The sequence below is a fragment of the Delphinus delphis genome, chromosome 3 (genome assembly GCF_949987515.2).
Source record: "Delphinus delphis chromosome 3, mDelDel1.2, whole genome shotgun sequence".
NCBI lineage: Eukaryota > Metazoa > Chordata > Mammalia > Artiodactyla > Delphinidae > Delphinus > Delphinus delphis.
This window is the reverse complement of record NC_082685.1, coordinates 156,679,012-156,702,601: the sequence shown is the minus strand read 5'-3', so window position 1 is coordinate 156,702,601 and position 23,590 is coordinate 156,679,012. Positions and strand designations below refer to the sequence as shown.

At 35.0% G+C, this 23,590-nt stretch overlaps 1 protein-coding gene across 1 annotated transcript in view; it reads right to left on the bottom strand.

Annotated features, from left to right (window-relative positions):
* CDH18 (cadherin 18) overlaps positions 1–23,590 on the bottom strand; it is a 259,628-nt gene that overhangs the window by 69,577 nt on the left and 166,461 nt on the right. The window contains exon 6 of the mRNA XM_060007203.2: positions 11,799–11,935. Coding sequence (XP_059863186.2) covers positions 11,799–11,935 — 137 coding nt within the window. The remainder of the gene's footprint in view (positions 1–11,798; positions 11,936–23,590) is intronic.

The following is a 23,590-nucleotide window of genomic DNA, read 5'->3' as shown; positions in this document are numbered from 1 at the left end:
ACAAACAAACAGAGATGAACAATAAAACAACTGAAATAAAAAATACACTAGAAGCAATCAATAACAGAATAACTGAGGCAGAAGAACAGATAAATGACCTGGAAGACAGAATGGTGGGATTTACTGCTGTGGAACACAATAAAGAAAAAAGAATGAAAAGAAATGAAGACAGCCTAAGAGACCTCTGGGAAAACATTAAACACAACAACAGTCGCATTATAGCGGCTCCAGAAGGAGAAGAAAGAGAGAAATGACCTGAGAAAATATTTGAAGAGATTATAGTTGAAAACTTCCCTAACAGGGGAAAGGAAATAGCCACCCAAGTCCAGGAAGCACAGAGTCACAGGCAGGATAAACCTAAGGAGAAACACACTGAGACACATAGTAATCAAATTGGCAAAAGTTAAAGACAAAGAAAAATTATTGAAAGCAGCAAGGGAAAAATGACAAATAACATACATGGGAACTCCCATAAGGTTAAGAGCTGATTTCTCAGCAGAAACTCTACAAGCCAGAAGAGAATGGCATGACATATTTAAAGTGATGAAAGGGAAGAACTTACAACCAAGATTACTCTACTTGTCAATGATTTCATTCATATTCAATGGAAAAATCAAAAGCTTTACAGACAAGGAAAAGCTAAGAGAATTCAGCACCACCAAACCAGCTCTACAACAAATGCTAAAGGAACTTCCCTAAGTGGGAAACACAAGAGAAGAAAAGGAACTACAAAACCAAACCCATAACAATTAAGAAAATGGTCATAGGAACACACATATCGATAATTACCTTAAACGTGAATGGATTAAATGCTCCAACGAAAAGACACAGGCTCGCTGAATGGATACAAAAACAAGACCTATATATATGCTGTCTACAAGAGACCCACTTCAGACCTAGAAACACATACAGACTGAAAGTGAGGGGATGGAAAAATATATTCCATGAAAATGGAAATCAAAAGAAAGCTGGAGTCGCAATACTCATATCAGATAAAATAGACTTTAAAATAAAGAATGTTCCAAGAGACAAGGAAGGACACTACATAATGATCAAGGGATCAATCCAAGAAGGTATAACAATTATAAATATATATGCACCCAACGTAGGAACACCTCAATACATAAGCCAAATGCTAACAGCAATTAAAGAGGAAATTGACAGTAACACAATAATAATGGGGGACTATAACACCTCACTTACACCAAGAGACACATCACCCAAACAGAAAATTAATAAGGAAACACAAGCTTTAATTGACACAACAGACCAGATAGATTTAATTGATATTTATAGGACATTCCATCCAAATACAGCAGATTCCACTTTCTTCTCAAGTGCGCATGGAACATTCTCCAGGATAGATCACATCTTGGGTCACAAATCAAGCCTCAGTAAATTTAAGAAAATTGAAATCATATCAAGCATCTTTTCTGGCCACAAAGATTAGAAATCAATAACAGGGGAAAAAAACCGTAAAAAACACAAACACATGGAGGCTAAACAATACATTACTAAATAACCAAGAGATCACTGTAGAAAGCAAAGAGGAAATCAAAAAATACCTAGAGACAAATGACAATGAAAACACTATGATCCAAAACCTATGGGATGCAGCAAAAGCAGTTCTAACAGAGAAGTTTATAGCAATACAAGCCTACCTCAAGAAACAAGAAAAATCTCAAATAAACCATCTAACCTTATACATAAAGGAGCTAGAGAAAGAACAAACAAAACCCAAAGTTAGCAGAAGGAAACAAATCATAAAGATCAGAGCAGAAATAAATGAAATAGAAACAAATAAAACAATAGCAAAGATGAATAAAACTAAAAGCTGGTTCTTTGAGAAGATAAACAAAATTGATAAACCATTAGCCAGATTCATCAAAAACAAGAGGGAGAGGACACATATCAATAAAATTAGAAATGAAAAAGAAGTTACAACAGACACCACAGAAATACAAAGCATCCTAAGAGGCTACTACATGCAACTATATACCAATAAAATGGACAATCTGGAAGAAATGGATAAATTCTTAGAAATGCAGAACCTTCCAAGACTGAACCAGGAAGAAATAGAAAATATGAACAGACCAATCACAAGTAATAAAATTGAAACTGTGATTAAAAATCTTCCAAAAAACAAAAGTCCAGGACCAGATGGCTTCACAGGTGAATTCTATCAAACATTTAGAGAAGAGCTAACACCCATTCTTCTCAAACTCTTCTAAAAAATTTCAGAGGAAGGAACAGTCCCAAACTCATTCTAAGAGGCCACCATCACCCTGATACCAAAACCAGACAAAGATACTCCAAAAAAAAGAAAATTACAGACCAATATCACTGATGAATATAGATGCAAAAATCCTCAACGAAATACTAGCAAACAGAATCCAACAACACATTAAAAGGATCATACACCATGATCAAGTGGGATTTATCCCAGGGATGCAAAGATTCTTCAATATATGCAAATCAATCAATGTGATACACCATATTAACAAATTTAATAATAAAAATCATATGATCATCTCAGTAGATGCAGAAAAAAGCTTTTGACAAAATTCAACACCCATTTATGACAAAAACTCTCCAGAAAGTGGGCATAGAGGGAACCTACCTCAACATAATAAAGGCAATATATGACAAACCCACAGCAAACATCATTCTCAATGGTGAAAAACTGAAAGCATTTCCTCTAAGATCAGGAACAAGACAAGGATGTCCACTCTCACCACTATTATCCAACATAGTTTTGGAAGTCCTAGCCATGGCAATCAGAGAAGAGAAAGTAAAAGGAATACAAATTGGAAAAGAAGAGGTAAAACTGTCACTGTTTGCAGATGACATGATACTATACATACAGAATCCTAACAATGCCACCAGAAAACTACTAGAGCTAATCAATGAATTTGGTATAGATGCAGGATATAAAATTAATACACCAAAATCTCTGGCATTCCTATACACTAATGATGAAAAATCTGAAAGGGAAATTAAGGAAACACTCCCATTTACCATTACAACAAAAAGAATAAAATACCTAGGAATAAAACTATCTATGTAGACAAAAGACCTGTATACAGAAAACTCTAAGACACTGATGAAAGAAATTAAAGATGATACAAACAGATGGACAGATATACCATGGTCTTGGATTGGAAGAATCAATATTGTGAAAATGACTATACTACCCAAAGCAATCTACAGATTCAATGCAATCCCTATCAAATTACCAATGGCAGTTTTTACAGAACTAGAACAAAAAATCTTAAAATTTGTATGGAGACACAAAAGACCCAGAATAGCCAAAGCAGTCTTGAGGGAAAAAAAAAACGGAGCTGGAGGAATCAGACTCCCTGACTTCAGACTATACTACAAAACTACAGTAATCAAGACTCTATGGTACTGGCACAAAAACAGAAATATAGATCAATGGAACAGGATAGAGAGTCCAGAGATAAACCCATGCACAAATGGTCAACTAATCTATCACAAAGGAGGCAAGGATATACAATGGAGAAAAGGCAGTCTCTTCAATAAGTGGTGTTGGGAAAACTGGACAGCTACATGTAAAGGAATGAAATTAGAACACCGCCTAACACCATACGCAAAAATAAACTCGAAATGGATTAGAGACCTAAATATAAGACCAGACACTATAAAACTCTTAGAGGAAAACACAGGAAAAGCACTCTTTGACATAAATCACAGCAAGATCTTTTTTGATCCACCTCCTAGAGTAATGGAAATAAAACCAAAAATAAACAAATGAGACCTAATGAAATTTAAAAGCTTTTGCAAAGCAAAGGAAACTACAAACAAGATGAAAAGACAGCCCTCAGAATGGGAGAAAATATTTGCAAACGAATCAACAGAAAAAGGATTAATCTCCAAATCATACAAGCAACTCATGCAGCTCAATATCAAGACAATAATCCAATCCAAAAATAGGCCAAAGACCTATATAGACATTTCTACAAAGAAGACATACAGATGGCCAAGAGGCACATGAAAATATGCTCAACATCACTAATTATTAGAGAAATGCAAATCAAAACTACAATGAGGTATCACCTCACACCAGTTAGAATGGGCATCAACAGAAAATCTACAAACAACAAATGCTGGAGAGGTTGTGGAGAAAAGAGAACCCTCTTGCACTGTTGGTGGGAATGTAAATTGATACAACCACTATGGAGAACAGTATGGAGGTTCCTTAATAAACTAAAAATAGAATTATCATATGACACAGCAATCCCGCTACTGGGCATATACCCAGAGAAAACCATAATTCAAAAAGACACATGCACCCCAGTGTTCATTACAGCACTATTTACAATAGCCAGATCACGGAAGCAAACTAAATGCCCATTGATAGACAAATGGATAAAGAAGATGTGGTACATATATACAATGGAATATTACTCAGTCATAAAAAGTAATGAAATCGGGTCATTTGCAGAGACGTGGATGGATCTAGAGACTGTCATACAGAGCAAAGTAAGTCAGAAAGAGAAAAACAGATATCGTATATTAACGCATATATGTGGAACCTAGAAAAATGGTACAGATGAACTGGTTTGCAGGGCAGAAATTGAGACACAGATGTGGAGAACAAACATATGGACACCAAGGGGGGAAAGTGGCACGGGGGGTGGAGGAGTGGTGGTGGGATGAATTGGGAGACTGGGATTGACATATATACACTAATATGTATAAAGTGGATAACTAATAAGAACCTGCTGTATAAAAATATATTAAATTTAAGAATTTAAAAAAAAAGAAAACATCACCACAGTAATTATCCATAATGCAATTATTTGCTTAACTTATCTTTTGCATTAGACTCTTAAATTCTTCAAAGACAAAATAATACCCTCAATATCATTAGTGCCTAAAATACTACACCACCTAGCAAGTATCATTTATTAATATATTCTGAGTGAGTTAGTTAAGGTATACTTTAGGACCAAGATGATAAAGTATACCATACCAAAGTACTGGTATGGTAGCCAAGGAAGTAGAACATTCCAAGAGGAGACAGGATGATTAATACAGTCAAAAAACACAAATAAATCAGGGGAGATAAGAAATGAAAAGTACTCATTGGTTTAGCTATTGGGAAGTGATGAACACATTGGCAGTTTCTGAAAATCACTTAGAATGAAACTATACATTATCCTGAGCTGAGACATTAACATGGAAATTGAGGGAGATGAGAGCTAGTCACTTGAAAAATATATTAAGAACTACTTATTGAGTGCCTACTAGTGCTATTATTTTACTTAGGAGTCATATAAAAGGAAAAGTAAGTGATGACATATAAGTTTGAAAGAATATTTATTATCCTATAAAAAAAATAATACCCCCAAATTTTACAGATATTTTAGGATTATGGTAGGTAGAATTCTAAAGGTGCCAGCACATGATTTCTGTCCCTTGGTTATTCAACTAAACACTAATCTGGATACTGTTGTGAAGGAATTTTGCAGGTATAATTAAAGTCCCAAGTCAGGTGACCTTCAAACACAAAGATTATTTGGGTGGGCCTGACCCAGTTGGGTGAAAACCACTGAAAGCAGAAACTTTCTCCAGATGGTAGCAGAAGAGAAAATTAAATAGATTCAAGCATAAGAAGGATTTGACACACTGTTGCTTGTTTGAAGAAGGTAAAGGAATGCAGGCAGCTTCTAAGAGGAGGGAACTGCCTCAGCTAACAACCAGAAAAAGAATGGAGCCCTCACACCTACATCCTCAAGAAAGTGGATTCTGCCAACAAGGAAAATGAGTGTGAAATCAGATTCTTCCCTGAAACCTTCAGATAAGAGCCCAGCCCAGCTGACACATGATTTCAGTCTTTCCAGATTTAAAGCAGAGAACTCAGTTGAACACTCCTGGACTTCTGACCTAAAGAAATCATATGATTATTTGTTACACATTAATAGAAAAGTAATAGAAGTTACCAAATAGCTCCATTATGGATTACATTGTTACATGTAACATAAATGTTCCACAGGTATTTTTTGAGAAAGTACCCTTCCACCAGAACTGTGATATGTGATAATAAGACATCACTTTCTATTTCCCTGACCAGACACATATTGAATTTATCTGATTATTAGTGTATTCTTTAAAATTGTGAAAATAATCTTATGTCTCAGAATGAATTTTTAAAATAATAGAATAAACCTCAATCAGTTAAAATACCTGACCAGTACTTGGGTTCAATGGACAACAGCTGCCACAGAGGGTCATATTAGAATAAGCACAGATCTAGGAACCAAAATATTTAGATTCATATTTTGTGTGAGTCTCACTTTCCTTTCTCTTATAAAATGAGAAAATATGTGTCTTCTCTATTTCACAAAAAAATTTGTTAGGATGACATGGCTGTAAAACACACCATACAAGTGCAAATAGCTGCTAGTTATGTTTAGCTGCAGTAGTAAAAGATATCACAGACCAGACCCATGTTTCCTGCCTTTCCTGCATGACTGGGCAGTTGAATAATCACTTTGACCTAGAACCACAGGATGAAAAAAGGCAGAGCCAAACATCATATAATTAACAGCTGCATTGCATCTGAGCCCCACCTGAATGCTCAAAGGATGCCCACTTCAGCTCTGACACCCTCATCTTTCAACTGGTCCTCTAGCAGGAGGCCTGTTCACCTGAAGGAAAGACCAATATTTTGTTTTTGTTTTCTTTTGCACAGAGGTGCTTTGCTCTTATTTTCTCTTAAATCATGGTGCATTGCTTCATCTGCCCAGAGAAGGAACATTTCTCTTCTCTTAACCCCTAGGTAGGCTAAACAAGTATTTTAAAACCTTAACTTCTAATTTTAATTCCGTAGAACAACAGTCTCCTCAAAACTGTTACATTAAGGTTTTAGAAAATCCCATTTCTGCTCTTGAAAGACAATGTCAATAGAATGAGAAGATAAGACACATACTGGGAGAAAATATTTGCAAAAGACACATCTAATAAATTAGTTACACAAAACATGCAAAGGAGTCAAAATTAAACACTAAGAAAACAAATAATCTGATTAAAAAATGGGCCAAAGACCTTAATAGATACTTCACCAAAGAAAACATACACATGGCAAATAAGTATATGAAAACATGTTTCACATATATGTCATCAGGAAAGTGCAAATTAAAGCAAGATACTACTACATATCTATGAGTGGCCCAAATCCAGGGAAGACTGACAATACCAAATGCTGGTTAGGATGTGGAACAATGGGAACTCTTATTCATTCATATCTGGTGGCTATGCAAACTGGCACAGCTGTTTCAAAAGACATTTTGTCAATTTCTTATAAAACTAAACATACTCTTGCCATATGATCCAAGGAGTGCACATTTTGTATTTACCAAAGGAGCTGAAAATTTCTGGCCATACAAAAAACCTACACATGGATGTTTATAGCAGCTTTATTTCATCATTGCCAAAACTTGGAAACAACCAAGATGAATTCATCTTCAGACGATGAATGGATAAACTCTGGTACATGCTGACAATGGAATATTATTGAGTACAAAAAAAATGAGCTATCAAGACATAAAAAGACATGGAGGAAACTTCAATCCATATTACTAAGTGAAAGAAGCCAACCTGAAAGGCTACATACTGTATGATTTCAACTACATGACATTCTGGAAAAGGTAAACCTATGGAGTCAATAAAAAGATCAGTGGTTGCCAGGGGTAGGGATGGGGAGACATGAACAGGTGCAGCACAGAAGATTTTTAATGCATTCAAATTACTCTGTATGATATTATATTGATTGGTTTATGCCGTTATACATTTATCTAAAGCCATAGAATAAGGAGTTAACCCTAAATTAAACTATAAACATTGGTTGGTTATGATGTGTCAATGTAGGTTCATCAATTGTAACAAATGTATCACTCTGGTGGGGGAATGTTGATAGCAGAGAAAGCTAAGCATGTGCAGGTGCAGAGAATATATGGGAAGTCTCTGTCCATTCCTCTCAAGTTTGCTATGAGCCTAAAACTGCACTAAACAAAATAAAGCCTTTAAAAAGATCCTGTAGAAAAAGTATCCAAAATAGAAAATACTTTGATGACATGGCTCATGGTAAAGTAAATGCTTACAAACAATTGTACGCGGAAGGGCACCCAACTCTATTTTATAGGCACTTAGGCTAAGCAATCAGTAAGTGAATGTGAGCTTTTCCAGACACAGTCTCCCAATATGGCTATAAAATCTTAACTAGTGCTCGTTCTTTCTACATACCTGTTTATGATTAGGATTAAATTATATTTTAGTAGTGTTCATTGAGGAGTCTCTAAGGCTTCTTTATTACCATCTATAAAATTCAGGATGTTACTCTTTACTGTACTGTTTTACTTAGTAGATGTGTATTAACTCATTTCCCATATGAAATACTAGCAGATAGTAAAAAAAAAAAAAAAAAGGAAAGAAAAGAAAAGAAAAAGAACGCAGTAAGTACATATTTAAGGCGTTACTTTAGTAAAAATGAACATTTCCTTTAGTAATGATTGCAAATAATATAATTTTCATGATATACTTGAACTCATGTATATTTATAAATTAGCTTCTACTTGATACAAATATTATTTGGGCTGAGGTGAGATTTAGAAGTGATCTAAAGTATGGCTTCTGATCAAAATACCTCTGGAGTTGAACTTGATGTTATTTTAAAATAAGTCCCTATTCTTTCTGACAAGCAAATATCATTCTCCCCAGGGATTCTTCCCTTCCTTCTTCTGTACATGGAACCTGTTCTCAAGAAGAACTACACAATATTTTTGGAAACTTTTCAATGTCTCTATCACATCTACTTCAGTATATCAATCCATTTATTCTTTTATTTTAAAGCTAATTTTAAACGAGCCTTTATCATTTGACAGCTATTTTATTGTATTTGGGTGACTAAGAACATGCAAATCTAGACCTAGTCTGATTATTTTGAAAATGAAAATTAACCAGAATTATAACAAATGAACCCACTCATGTATTCTTTATAACACTCATTTAAAAGTAATTTTTCAGCACAGTATTTCCCTTTGAAAATGCTTATTTTCAAAGGGAAATACTATGCTGAAAAAATATCTAAATGGAAACCACTTGAGTTGATTTTTCAGATGAGAAACATGAAAAATTCAGGTGGAATAGAAAAGACTGGAGTAGGGCTTCCCTGGTGGCACAGTGGTTGAGAATCTGCCTGCCAATGCAGGGGACACGGGTTCGAGCCCTGGTCTGGGAAGACTCCACATGCTGTGGAGCAACTGGGCCCATGAGCCACAGCTACTGAGCCTGCGTATCTGGAGCCTGTGCTCTGCAACAAGAGAGGCCGTGATAGTGAGGGGCCCGCACACCACGATGAAGAGTGGCCCCCGCTTGTCACAACTAGAGAAAGCCCTCACACAGAAACGAAGACCCAACACAGCCATAAATAAATTACTTAATTAATTTAAAAAAATAGCAGATACCAAGAAATGGGATGAGGGAGATTAAAAAAAAAAAAAAAGACTGGAGTAGTTTAATTACTGATTTGTGATAAAGGACATTATAAAAGAGCATAAACCACAATGAGCTATCAGCCCACACCCACTAGAATGGTTATGGTCAGTATGTAATAATAAAAACTGGTAATAATATGGAGTAATAGGAACCCCCATATTGTGTTGTTGTGAATGTAAAATTTAGCCACTTTGGAAAACAGTCTGGCCGTTCATCAAAATTTTAAATATAGTTTCTTTATGACCCCGCAATCCCACTCCTAGGTATATATCCCAAAGAAATGAAAACTCATCCACACAGAAACATTCATATTAATGCTCTTAAGAGCATTCTTCAAATTAGGCAAAAAGTGGAAGCAACCCAAACATCTATCAAGTGATGAATGGATAAATAAAATGTGGTATAACCATATAATGGAATATTTTTTAGCAATAAGAAAGAAGGAAATACTGATACATGCTACAGTGTAAATGAACTTTGAAAATATCATGTTAAGTGAAATAAGCCAGTCACAAAGGACCATGTGTTATTGATTATTTTATATGAAATACCAATACAAGGCAAATCTATCACTATAGACTGAATGTTTATGTCTCCCCAAAATTCAGAGTGGACCACTCATGAGTGAGATTAGTACCCTTATAAAAGAGACTCCAGAGAGATTCCTTGTCCTTGCTACCATGTGAGTACACCACTAGGAGACAGCCATCTATGAACCAGGAAGTGGGTTCTCACCAGACCCCAAATCTGTTGGCCCCTAATCTCGGATTTCCAGACTCCAGAACTGTGAGAAAAAAATGTTTGCTGTTTAAAGCACTCAGTTTATGATATTTCGTTATAGCAGCCTAAACAGACTAAGACATCTATAGAAACAAAAACTAGATTAGTCGCTTCTTGGGTTGATGCATGGGGAAGGGGGAGTAGAGAGTGATGACTAAGGGGGACAGGATTTCTTTCTTTCTTTTTTTTTTTTTTTTTTTGCGGTACGCAGACCTATCACTGTTGTGGCCTCTCGCATAGCGGAGCACAGGCTCCGGACACGCAGGCCCAGCGGCCATGGCTCACGGGCTCAGCCGCTCCACGGCATGTGGGATCTTCCCGGACCGGGGCACGAACCTGCATCCCCTGAATCGGCAGGCAGACTCGCAACCACTGTACCACCAGGGAAGCCCAGGGATTTCCTTTTGAAGTAATGAACATATTCTAAAATCAATTGTGGTGATTGATGCACAGCTCTGAATTTACTAAAACTCATTAAACTATACACCTTAAAAAGATGAATGGTATGGTATGTAAACTATTTCTAAATGAAGTTTTAATATTTTAAAAATGTCTTATACCTTCTGAGGGCAAAAGAAAGAGAGAGCATAATTTTATTTTACATAGCTTTATTTTCTAACATGAAGTTTTCCTAAATTTTAACATTTATAGTTCACTCATGAGTATGTTGGAATCTTTTAAAATGTATATGTAAGCTGGGTATACTATACTAAATTTTATTATAGTATATATAATACTAAACTTGGGGCAATTTGTACCTTTCACTTATTTCTCAACATTTAAAGAAAGACTTCATTTTCTTGACAGTAGTCCATTTTCCTAAAGCTTTATTCTAATTTCATTTGAAGACAGTTATGTACATCTTTTTGAACTCAGAGATAATTGTTGACATTTATGATTTTTTAAAAAAATCTTAGGTGTTTAGCACAATGCAATGCTCTGGATGAGGATGGAACAATGGCCTTCCTCAGTTGTATACCATGTGCGTCTCTTGAAAAGAACTTAGACCTGCCTGCTGAAATTCCAAGAGCTATTCTTTTGCTATAAAATTTCTAAGTGTTAATTGAAGCTTGAGGAAGGGTGTTATATTGATAAAATTATTCAAGTAAAATGTTAGATTTTCGTTTCTTCTCTTTATATTCCTAAACTGCTCCACGTATATGAAGTATTCTTCTTCTACTTAAGTAAGACATAAGCACGTGACAAAACAAATCTCATAATTAAGAAGAGAATGAAATATTTTGACTCAGTGATGCAGACTAAGTGTTCTGTGATGCCAATTTTTCACCACTATGTGGGGATTAAAGTAAAGAGAAAGGTATACGCTTTATTCACTGCATCTGACAATGAGTAACTGTATCTACTACATTCTGTGCACTCTGCTAGATCATGGCATAAAAAATAGAAATCATGATAGCCCTGCTCCAGAGAAAGTCTCAGCATAAATCTTCATGTATAAGTGACATCTTTCCTATGGTACATAATGTAAAGAAATTTACCATTTTCTGAAGCAGCAACTGTGATGTTGTACCATGGAGTTTCTTCTCTATCAAGAACCTTGGTAGTCTTAATGGTCCCAGTGTTGGCATCAATGTTGAAAAACCTGTCATCTTCAGCATTGTAGTCGATGAAGTATCTAGAGAAAAAAAAAATTGGATACTCTTTTACTTGATGCTATAATGAAGAAAAGAAAACTGAACCAAGGGAGGTATTAAATCTACTATACTCAAATATTGAAATATGTATTTTTACTTCCCATATTTGGCCCTTAAGATTTGTCCACCTGTTTTATATTTGCATAGAAATGATATCAATTATTTTTCTGTCAGTCCTTAATTAAGGTTTAATTCAATTACTAATTCAAAAAGTTAAAAATCAAAACACTAAACTCCACGAATAAAATAGTAGGTAGTAGATAGTAAAAACACAGTAATTAATAAGGGAAGGATTGAAAAAAACTGCCTTTGTGAAGACCATAGTACATTAAGAAAAAATTAAACCTTTAATGAAATTTCTCATTACTATATGTACAATGTTTTTAGGATAACAGATGTCAAAGATTAATTTATCTTGGAATTTCATCATAGCTGAGCTTTGAAGATAAATACAAAATGAAAAACAAAACATTTTAATTAATGACCATTGTGTCTCCATCACCTAGCAACTTGTTTGGTCAAAGAATGAGAAAATAAACAGGAAGTAGGTTGCATCCTCAGCCACAAGTCTTCTTCCCTCACTAGTTCATGTAATTTTGTAGGGCTCTCTTCTATTAGGTTTGGCCTCCAGCTTACTTTGGCAATAGAATGAGTTGAAAGTGATGGTGTTCTGTTCCACATTTGGGTCTAGATTTCATGAGACTTTAAATGTTTCCTCTTATGCTCTGCCACTACCATAAGAAGCACATTCCAGGGTTAGACCACTGGTTCCCAGAAGAAAGATGAGACCTCAAGTCAGAGTTGTCAGCTTCTCATCCTAGAGTAGAGCTACCTAGTAAATGAGCAAATGTAGGAATGAATGTCCTGGAGATTAGCAGACTTGGCAAAGAGAGGCCAGCCTAGTTCAGCTGTTCCTCAGCTAACTCACAGACACAACACCATGGTTATACATGCCTTTTTCCTATACCCTGAGTTTTGGGGTTTTACATTATTCAGCAGTAGTTAATTAACATAAATGTGAATAAATAATATAGTCAACAATCATCATATGTTCTAGAAATGTTCCAAACTATTCCTAAAACAATTTAATGAGTTTTTTTTCTCCTCAAACCTCTAATACTTCTTCCCTCATCATTAATCTTAGCTTAAGTGACATTTCATCTACACCTGAAGAAAAAAAGATGAACTATTATGTGAAAAGTGCAAGGGGCAGAATATTTGAATAGAGGGAACTAAAGTGTAAAGATCCAAATTAAAGAAAAAGCTTGACTTGGTTTAAAAACAGATAGGTGTTTCAGTGTAGCTGGCAGAATGAATGAAGTGGATGGCTAGGGCATAGGACAAGCAAGTCCTATAGCACATGGTAAAGAGTTTTATTTTTTTTTATAAAATCGATGGGAAAACATTTTTAACAAAGGAAATAACGGATCTATTTACATTCTGGAAAAATGACAGTGGCTGCTTTGAATCTTGGATTATAGAATGTTAAAAACAATTCAGAAAAGAAATGATGTCATCATGGACAAAAGTGGAAAAATTAGAAGAAAATGAAGTGTATAAAATAGTGCTATATATTGACTACAGCCTATAAAGCTTTTTGTTGTAGTGACATTGGTAAAAAGAAGAAATTACAAATGACTCAATTTTTGTGTTGTATCTGTATATTTGATCTAGCATATAATTAATAAGCCCATTCATGGAGCTGGATAAAAAGTTAGGGGAAAGATTCCCATTGGGAGAAAAAAGAGTTTGGGAGAAATCAATGATTTTGACATGTTATATCTTAGATGTCAATTAAATAAACATATGGAATAAAAGGAAGAAAATTAGACATGGGTGTGGAGTTCAAGTGTACTTTCTGAACAGGAAATATAAATTTGAGGTAGATCAGCCTAAATGTAAAATAATGGGAACAATCTCATCTGGGAGAGAGTTGTAAGAGAAAAGGAAGGGAAAGATTGAGCAGTACAACATCCAATCTTTTAAGTCTAAAGCAGTCCAGCATCTGAATAGGAGAAAGTACCAGCAAAAGGAGAGGAACAGCCCAGGGGAGAAGGAAAACTGGGAGGGAGAGGAGGCATAGAAGTCAAGAAAGGAGTGTTCTAAGTGGACAGCTGAGGTAACATTTATTAAGTTTAGTGGGGTTAGTAAAGGCTGAATTGGATTTGACAGGATGGACATCATTGGTTAATTTGAAAAGAGTAGTTTCAATAAAATATGAAAGGATGGAAGTTTTGCTGTAGTGGATTCTAAAGTATATTGAATGTGAATATAGGAAACCCATGAGTCCTGAGACTTTATTGGATAATAGTACCTGAAGTAAAGATGAGAAAAATGGTGCCTTATGTCATCAGAGAAGTGGGTTCAACAAATTAATTTTTTTCTGATATGAGAAATATTAGTCACTGTCTTTGTTGAAGAATATAATAATTTTGAAAGAGGGAGGAAAAAAAGGGGACTCCCTGGCAATCCAGTGGTTAAGATTCCACACTTCCAATGCGGGGGTGGGGGTTCAATCCCTGGTCAGGGAGATGAGATCCCACATGCCATGTGGTGCAGCCAAAAAAAAAAAAAAAAAGGGGGGGGGGGAGGGAATATCTATGAAGAGAAAATTCATGAGAAGGTGAACAGACTGTGTTCCAAAGCACAAATATAAGGATTTCCACTGAAAGTAACAGAGACACTTCTTCCATTTCAACATGAGGAAAATCTCAGAAGACAGGTGATTGTGGTGATGGAAATAGTACAAACTTCATCATACTTTCTAGAAGAGAGTATAAGCATAACTGAAATACAACCTGTATCTTGCATAGGCATAAGGTGCTAACAGGGTACCTAGATCATATCACTCAGGTATAAACCTCATAACAACCTGTGGACACACATGCTCAAACATAGCAGAAGATATTAATAGCACCACAGAGATCCAAGTTATAGAGCATCCCAAGACATCTAGGAGCTCATTTAGTGAAAATAACACCTGACAAAAACAGAAGACATCACTTAAAACTGTGTGACCAAAACAAGGAATTGGCTATTTTGTGTACCGGTTGTTCTAATAATAATTATATGTTAATTAAAGAAAATTCAACATGCAAAATCAATTTAAATGAGAAAAGATAGGGGTACAAAGCAAATCTAATTCAAAGAGACACGTGATCCAGACACTACAGAATAGAGGTAAAGAGGTATGCCATTGGGCTTTCCTAAAGCATTAGGCCATGGTGCACTGAAACTGGTTTACTTTCTTTTTTTCTTTTTTAACATCTTTATTGGAGTATAATTGCTTTACAATGGTGTGTTAGTTTCTGCTTTATAACAAAGTGAATCAGTTATACATATACATATGTTCTCATGTCTCTTCCCTCTTGCGTCTCCCTCCCTCCCACCCTCCCTATCCCACCCTCTAGGTGGTCACAAAGCACTGAGCTGATATCCCTGTGCTATGCAGCTGCTTCCCACTAGCTATCTGTTTTAAGTTTGGTAGTGTATATATGTCCATGCCACTCTCTCACTTTGTCACAGCTTACCCTTCCCCCTCCCCATATCCTCAAGTCCATTCTCTAGTAGGTCTGTGTCTTTATTCCCGTCTTTCCCCTATGTTCTTCATTACCCTTTTTTGTTTTTTTTCTTAAATTCCATATATATGTGTTAGCATACGGTATTTGTTTTTCTCGTTCTGACTTACTTCACTCTGTATGACAGACTCTAGGTCCATCCACCTCACTACAAATAACTGTTTCATTTCTTTTTATGGCTGAGTAATATACCACTGTATATATGTGCCACATCTTCTTTATCCATTCATCTGATGATGAACACTTAGGTTGCTTCCATCTCCTGGTTATTGTAAATAGAGCTGCAATGAACATTTTGGTGCATGACTCTTTTTGAATTATGGTTTTCTCAGGGTATATGCTCAGTAGTGGGATTGGTGGGTCGTATGGTAGTTCTATTTGTAGATTTTTAAGGAACTTCCATACTGTTCTCCATAGTGGCTGTACCAATTCACATTCCCATGAGCAGTGCAAGAGTGTTCCCTTTTCTCCACACCCTCTCCAACATTTATTGTTTCTAGATTTTTTGATCATGGCGATTCTGACTGTTGTTAGATGATATCTCATTGTAGTTTTGATTTACATTACTATAATGATTAATGATGTTAAGCATTCTTATTGTTATAAGTATTGTTATAAGAATTGTTATTGTCTTATTGACAATAACAATGTCAAAACATTGTTATTGTGCTGCATGAGCTGCTTGTAAATTTTGGAGATTAACCCTTTGACAGTTGCTTCATTTGCAAATATTTTCTCCCATTCTGAGGGTTGTCTTTTGGTCTTTTTCATGGTTTCCTTTGCTGTGCAAAAGCTTTTAAGCTTCATTAGGTCCCATTAGGTTTATTTTTGTTTTTATTTCCATTGCTCTAGGAGGTGGGTCAAAAAGGATCTTGCTGTGATTCATGTCATAGAGTGTTCTGCCTATGTTTTCCTCCAAGAGTTTGATAGTTTCTGGCCTTATATTTAGTTCTTTAATCCATTTTGAGCTTATTTTTGTATATGGTGTTAGGGAGGGTTCTAATCTCATACTTTTACATGTACCTGTCCAGTTTTCCCAGCACCACTTATTGAAGAGGCTGTCTTTTCTCCACTGTATATTCTTGCCTCCTTTATCATCAAAGATAAGGTGACCATAAGTGCGTGGGTTTATCTCTAGGCTTTCTATCCTGTTCCATTGATCTATATTTCTGTTTTTGTGCCAGTACCATACTGTCTTGATTACTGTAGCTTTGTAGTATAGTCTGAAGTCAGGGAGCCTGCTTCCTCCAGCTCCGTTTTTCTTTCTCAAGATAGCTTTGGCTACTCGGGGACTTTTGTGCTTCCATACAAATTGTGAATTTTTTTGTTCTAGTTCTGTGAAAAATGCCAGTGGTAGTTTGATAGGGATTGCATTGAATCTGTAGATTGCTTTGGGTAGTAGAGTCCTTTTCACAATGTTGATTCTTCCAATCCAAGAACATGGTATATCTCTCCATCTATTTGTATCATCTTTCATTTCTTTCATCAGTGTCTTATAATTTTCTGCATACAGGTCTTTTGTCTCCTTAGGTAGGTTTATTCCTAGATATTTTATTCTTTACGTTGCAGTGGTAAATGGGAGTGTTTTCTATTTTTTTTGCAGTACACGGGCCTATCACTGTTGTGGACTCTCCCGTTGTGGAGCACAGCCTCCAGACGTGCAGGCTCAGCGGCCATGGCTCACGGGCCCAGCCACTACACGGCATGTGGGATCTTCCTGGACCAGGCTATGAACCTGTGTCCCCTGCATCGGCAGGCAGACTCTCAATCACTGCACCACCAGGGAAGCCCAATGGGAGTGTTTTCTTAATTTCACTTTCAGATTTTGCATCATTAGTGTATAGGTATGCCAGATATTTCTGTGCATTAATTTTGTATCCTGCTACGTTACCAAATTCATTGATTAGCTCTAGTAGTTTTCTGGTAGCATCTTTAGGATTCTCTGTGTATAGTATCATATCGAATTAGAAATAAATAAGAAGTAACAACTGACACTGCAGAAATACAAAAGATCATGAGAGATTACTACAAGCAACTCTATGCCAATAAAATGGACAACCTGGAAGAAATGGACAAACTCTTAGAAATGCACAACCTGCTGAGACTGAACCAGGAAGAAATAGAAAATATGAACAGACCAATCACAAGAACTGAAATTGAAATGATTATTAAAAATCTTCCGAGAAACAAAAGCCCAGGCCAGATGGCTTCACAGGCCTCATTCTATGAGGCCATCATCACCCTGATACCAAAACCAGACAAAGATGTCACAAAGAAAGAAAACTACAGGCCAATATCACTGATGAACATAGATGAAAAAATCCTCAACAAAATACTAGCAAACAGAATCCAACAGCACATTAAATGGATCATACACCATGATCAAGTGGGGTTTATTCCAGGAATGCAAGGATTCTTCAATATATGCAAATCAATCAACGTGATACACCATATTAACAAATTGAAGGAGAAAAAACGTATGATCATCTCAATAGATGCAGAGAAAGCTTCCGACAAAATTCAACACCCATTTATGATAAAAACCCTGCAGAAAGTAGGCATAGAGGGAACTTTCCTCAACATAATAAAGGCCATATATGACAAACCCATAGCCAACATCGTTCTCAATGGTGAAAAACTGAAAGAATTTCCACTGAGATCAGGAACAAGACAAGGTGGCCCACTTTCACCACTATTATTCAACATAGTTTTGGAAGTTTTAGCCACAACAATCAGAGAAGAAAAAGAAATAAAAGGAATCCAAATCGGAAAAGAAGTAAAGCTGTCACTGTTTGCAGATGACATGATACTATACATAGAGAGTCCTAAAGATGATCTACTTTCTTTGACTTGAGTTTATATCACAAAAAAACCCTCTCATAATATCCTTCCCCTGGGGTCTGACGCTGCTGAAGTCTGAATTGCTAAGGAGATGTGAGAAATCTTGTCACACGCAAGGAATAACATCCTTTAAAATGTAATCAGTTGGCAGTCTGGTTATTATATCATCTAAAGTAACCTGTCTTCAAGACACTTTCCATTTTTGGGTAGTTTAAGAATAATGGTTCTTGTTTTCTAAAGTTGGACCTGAAATTTAAAAAATATTATTCAACTTCAATGTTTCCTGCAGCAACTATCAGCCAAGCTCAGATTACATTGTTATCAATGCAACCCTGTGTAATATAGAAGAACATGCCCCATTTTAGAAATCTGATCACTTCACAGCTGTCAGTCTGGAAGAAACTGGGTTTTCTTCTGTTTATAAGCTAAATTAAGACTTTGACAATGTACAGCCTCTTTATCAGAACAATCCCCTCTCTCTTAGGCACTTCACACAGAGATTTCTAACATTAAGTGCTAGTACTGTGGCTAAATACTTTTAGAATACATATATTTTTTATTTGAATTTGAAAAATATATAACCTATGTTTAAATGGTAGGTATAATGTAAGGTATGTGTCCTCAGACTCAAGTTATTTATTTCTTAGTTTTCTATGTGACCTAACTCTCTTGGGAAATCTGCAACATAAGTGCTAGATATTAGGGCAATGCTTTGAGCCAAAAAGTCTTATTCATGGAATTGCAATTGAATTTCGACTCAAGTAGAACTAAATAGTTCTGCTTAAGTACCCTTGGATTTCTGCCTAGCCATAGTAATAAAAACACAGAAAAAGGGAAAACAGAAATGTGAAAGAAACTATTCAAAACTATTTGGGGCAGGGGGGGCGGGTGTTATATGTACAATGATTTAATGCAAATTATTTAAAATTAAGAAGTTACATGGGTCCATAAAACTGTTTATCAAAACAAATAGATAAAATATTCTCAGTAGGTAACTTTTCAAAATATTTTTGTAATAAAATACATTTATTTCCTTCACTAACCTTCAAAAAGTAAACACAACATCTTAATACTTCATGAACTTATATATATATATATATATATATATATATATATTAAGGTTTTATACAAATGTTAATTTGACATTTTTAGATATATCCAGCAAGTATAAAATAAAGTAACCATTTGCCTAGGTGATATACGTTCTAAATCGGGATTGATTATGAAGCCTAAGGAATTAAAGTTTTGAGATTTTATATTTAATATCTTAGATCATAGCTGTCAAAAATGAACCAGCGTAAATTGAGGCTATAGTGTATATAACTGGATAAGATGTTTAAAGATATTCTTCAAATTCTACTTTCCCCCTTAATATATGACTATATAGAGATGATATTTGAGAATGGGAGGAAACACTTATACACATTTATAAGTTATTTAAAAAAGCAAGCTGATATGAGATAATAAAGGCTAACATTTATGGATCCCTTACAATACACTATATTGTGCTTTAAATGTGTTCTAAACATTAGTTTACTACATACCCAGAACAACTGGATGAGATAGGTACTATTAATAGACACATTTTTTATAGAGGAGAAAACCAATGCACAGGGTGATGGAGAATTTTATTCAACATCAAAGAGCTAGTTAGTGCAACAGATTAAAAATTAATACAGTCAACTAAGAAATACTGGGAATTCCCTGGTGGTCCAGTGGTTAGGATACCACACTTCCACTGCAAGGGGTGCAGGTTTGATCCCTGGTCAGGGAACTAAGATCCCACATGCTGCGGAGCATGGCCAAAAATAAATAAATAAATAAATAAATAAATAAATAAATAAATAAATGCAAGCATATTAAAAAACAAAACAAAACAAATACTTGTCCCTAAAACAAGTTTAAAAAATTAAGAAATATTTATAAGATCTTTTTTAAAGTAGACAATATTTGAAGCTTTACCCATTCATTCAAAGGATATTAATTTGAAAGAGTACAAGTACAAGAAAGATATTCATTTGAAGGAGTACAATAAAAAGAAATATTTAAAAGAGAGGAAATAGCAAGAACTGAGAATTATTTAGACATGATTTACTTAGGGAAACAAGTAGGCAAAAAAGAAAAAGGAAGCGTTTGCAAGGTAATACTGATTGATGCTCAGAGAATTTAAAATCAGAGGTCAGAGTAAAACTCTAAGCAATTAAAGTCTTCAGGAAAACATGGGTGTGATCAGTCTTGAAGGACAAGTAACAGGAGAGATGTTTGTTAGAGATTATCTAGAAAGTATAAAATTTAGTAATCTCAGATGAGAGAGAGACAGATATCTTAGCTCTGGTTTGTGAAGTGTGGTGGTATTTTTCAGACCACTATTATTTTGGTATTAGACTAGTAAGAGAGGAAGAAAGAGAGGTTTCATGTTGAGACTGTAGGTAGGATACAGACAGAAGTTCCCTCCTTCACTCCCACATTAATGCCCCAGTCAACATTACTACCCCTACACAGTGTCACACTAGAGTAGAATAACTTACTTTAAAATAAAATATTCTTTGATATGGAATGAAAATTGATTCAATCATATCATCGACTAAACCAATGAGAGAATGCTTGAGAGAGAGATTAGAGGTGGTTGGTGGGGAAAAATTCAACCCACAGTGCACTTCTGCATGGGTTGTTTTTTGAAGATTAATAGACGAAAAGAATGCCAAGGAGGGTTTACCCAAAACAAATTTCCCAATTTTCAGATATCATAGAGGTAATAACCTCTTCAGGCCACTGAAAAACATTCCTACATTATTTTCCTCAGTGTATAATAAACTGTAGATCCTGGACTTGATTCATTCACTACGTAAAGATGAATTCTATGGAAATTTGTTTCTAAAATAGATCCACCATACTGTGAAAATTGCATGGATCAATAGTAAAAGAATAAACACAGTCTTGGAAACCAAGTAAACGTGATGTTCATCACAGATAAAACCACTTATTAGCCCTATGACCTCTTTGAGCTTTCTTTGTTAGCATAATGGAGATACCACCTACATCATAATTTTATTTTGACAATAAAGTGAGGTAATATATGAAAGTATTTTATGCTTGAGTATCAAGTGATATGCTTCAGTAGATAAATGTTATTTGTCTTAATGTCTCTTAGGATGGTTTTCTCTTTTTTTCCTTTCTTGGAAAACTTGGGTCTATTTTGTTGAGACACTTCAAAAATAGTAAATACTTTTTTTTTTTTTAATTTATTTGTTGGTTTGTCTTTTTCTTTCTGGCAAAGTATGTGAGCACAGTGGGATCTGAATAAGGGTTACTACTGAATGAACAAGAGTCTCCATACATATAGCATGAACTGCTGTCCATTTCTAAAAAAAAAAGAAATCTGTCAGAAAACTAAATTATTTTTAATTTCCTTCTCCATGTACATGAGTCAACTTTCATTTGGAAAGTTTATGAGAATAAAGTTCTTTTTCTTCCACCTGAATAGCATAGGTGTATGACTTTGCCTCATAAGCAAATGAATAAACTAACCAGGTATTCAACAAATATAAAGAAGAACCTGTTAATACCTAATGTAAAACTAAGTAAGGCATTTCATTGTAGCCTTTACTTCTTTTGTAAATATTTTGGTGGAAATAATCAGGCCAATAAGTCATGATGCTTTACTTATCAAGAGCAGCATATTTTCATATAGAGATTATGATTTTATAGATTCCTAACGTTATCCTTTATACATATTCTTAATATTGTGTTTGAAATTTGTTACAATAACTCAGGAAATAAACTTTTTTTTTACAGTGTGTACTTAGTTCGTGTTTTCCTTTCATTGAGAGATATCTAAACATTGCAAAAAGGACAAATAAATGTACACTTTTTGCAGTATTTCATTTAACTTATAGTTCTCAAACTAATTTTAAGTTGTAATACAATTATCATTTTTAACACCCATTTTTTTAGACCTCATGTAGAATCTAAGAAAAAGAGCCACTCCATAGTACATCTAGCTGATGCTTTAGACGAATCTACAGCATATATGACCAAAAGGGTTAGTATGAGGCTGGAAATATCGAGGCAGATTCAAGGGCTACTGTAATACCATGATTACAGCACATTATAACACGACCACCACTATAATCTCACTGCATCCTCCATGAAGTAGGTGTCAAGATAATATCCATTGGGTCGGCCAAAAAGTTCGCTTGGGTTTTTCTGAAGGGAAGCACCCGAACGAACTTTTTGGCCAAACCAATATACTAAATGCTACTTAGGAAATTGTATAATCAATGATCAGTAAGATGTTACCTATGGGGGATTGATAATCTCCTGGCTATAGACCAGAGGAAGTGCAATTAAGCTTGTGCCAGCTCAGATTTGTCCGCTAGTCCTTTAGAGCCCTCTAATTTGACAATTCCATATTCAAACCCTGACTAATTTCATGCTGGCAGAGAAATGGGTTCTTTTAACACAGGAGATCTTGCAAAATTGCCACTATAGTTTATAAACATGGGTTACAATTTTTATTCCTACAACTACTCTCTATTCTGTCATTCAATATATGCACCATTTCATATTTCTAGTAAATATGTTTTAGTGCAATGGGCAAAGTGAAAAGAAAACGCATTACATTGAAATAAAATGAAAATTTTTTGTTAAAATTAGAATTTGTGGGCAAACAAATAGGCAGACAAGTTGTGATCACAAGAATCAGTCAATCTCAGTAATGATTACCTCTATTCAAGTATTTTCTTCAACAGAAGCTACTTTAAACAAATTACCCAGTTCATCATTTGACACTCAATTTCCCTTTGATTATATAGGTATAGATTCAAGATAATTATTAGTCATGTTAAAGTACATTAGAAAAGTTATTTTTCACTTCAATAACAAAACTTCAGGCCTCAGAGGCACTTATTATTTTCATTATAGTCTGTCCATTTCACCATAAAAATTAATTTAAAACTTATGTAATGGAAATCTATTTTTGCAGTGATTTACTTTGAGAAACATCAGTTGGCTAAAAGTGTAGACGATGTCTTTCAGTTGTCACACTTTTGATACTTGTACATACAGAATGTGAGTGGTTAAGCAAATATATTTGAGATTTTGCCTCCCAAACAGCTGTTTTTGTAAGTTTTACTGACTATGATCAATAGATGGGATAAAGTTTAATCAATATACACCCTTTGGGATATTACAGCAGTTTGGCCTCATCTTTAATTT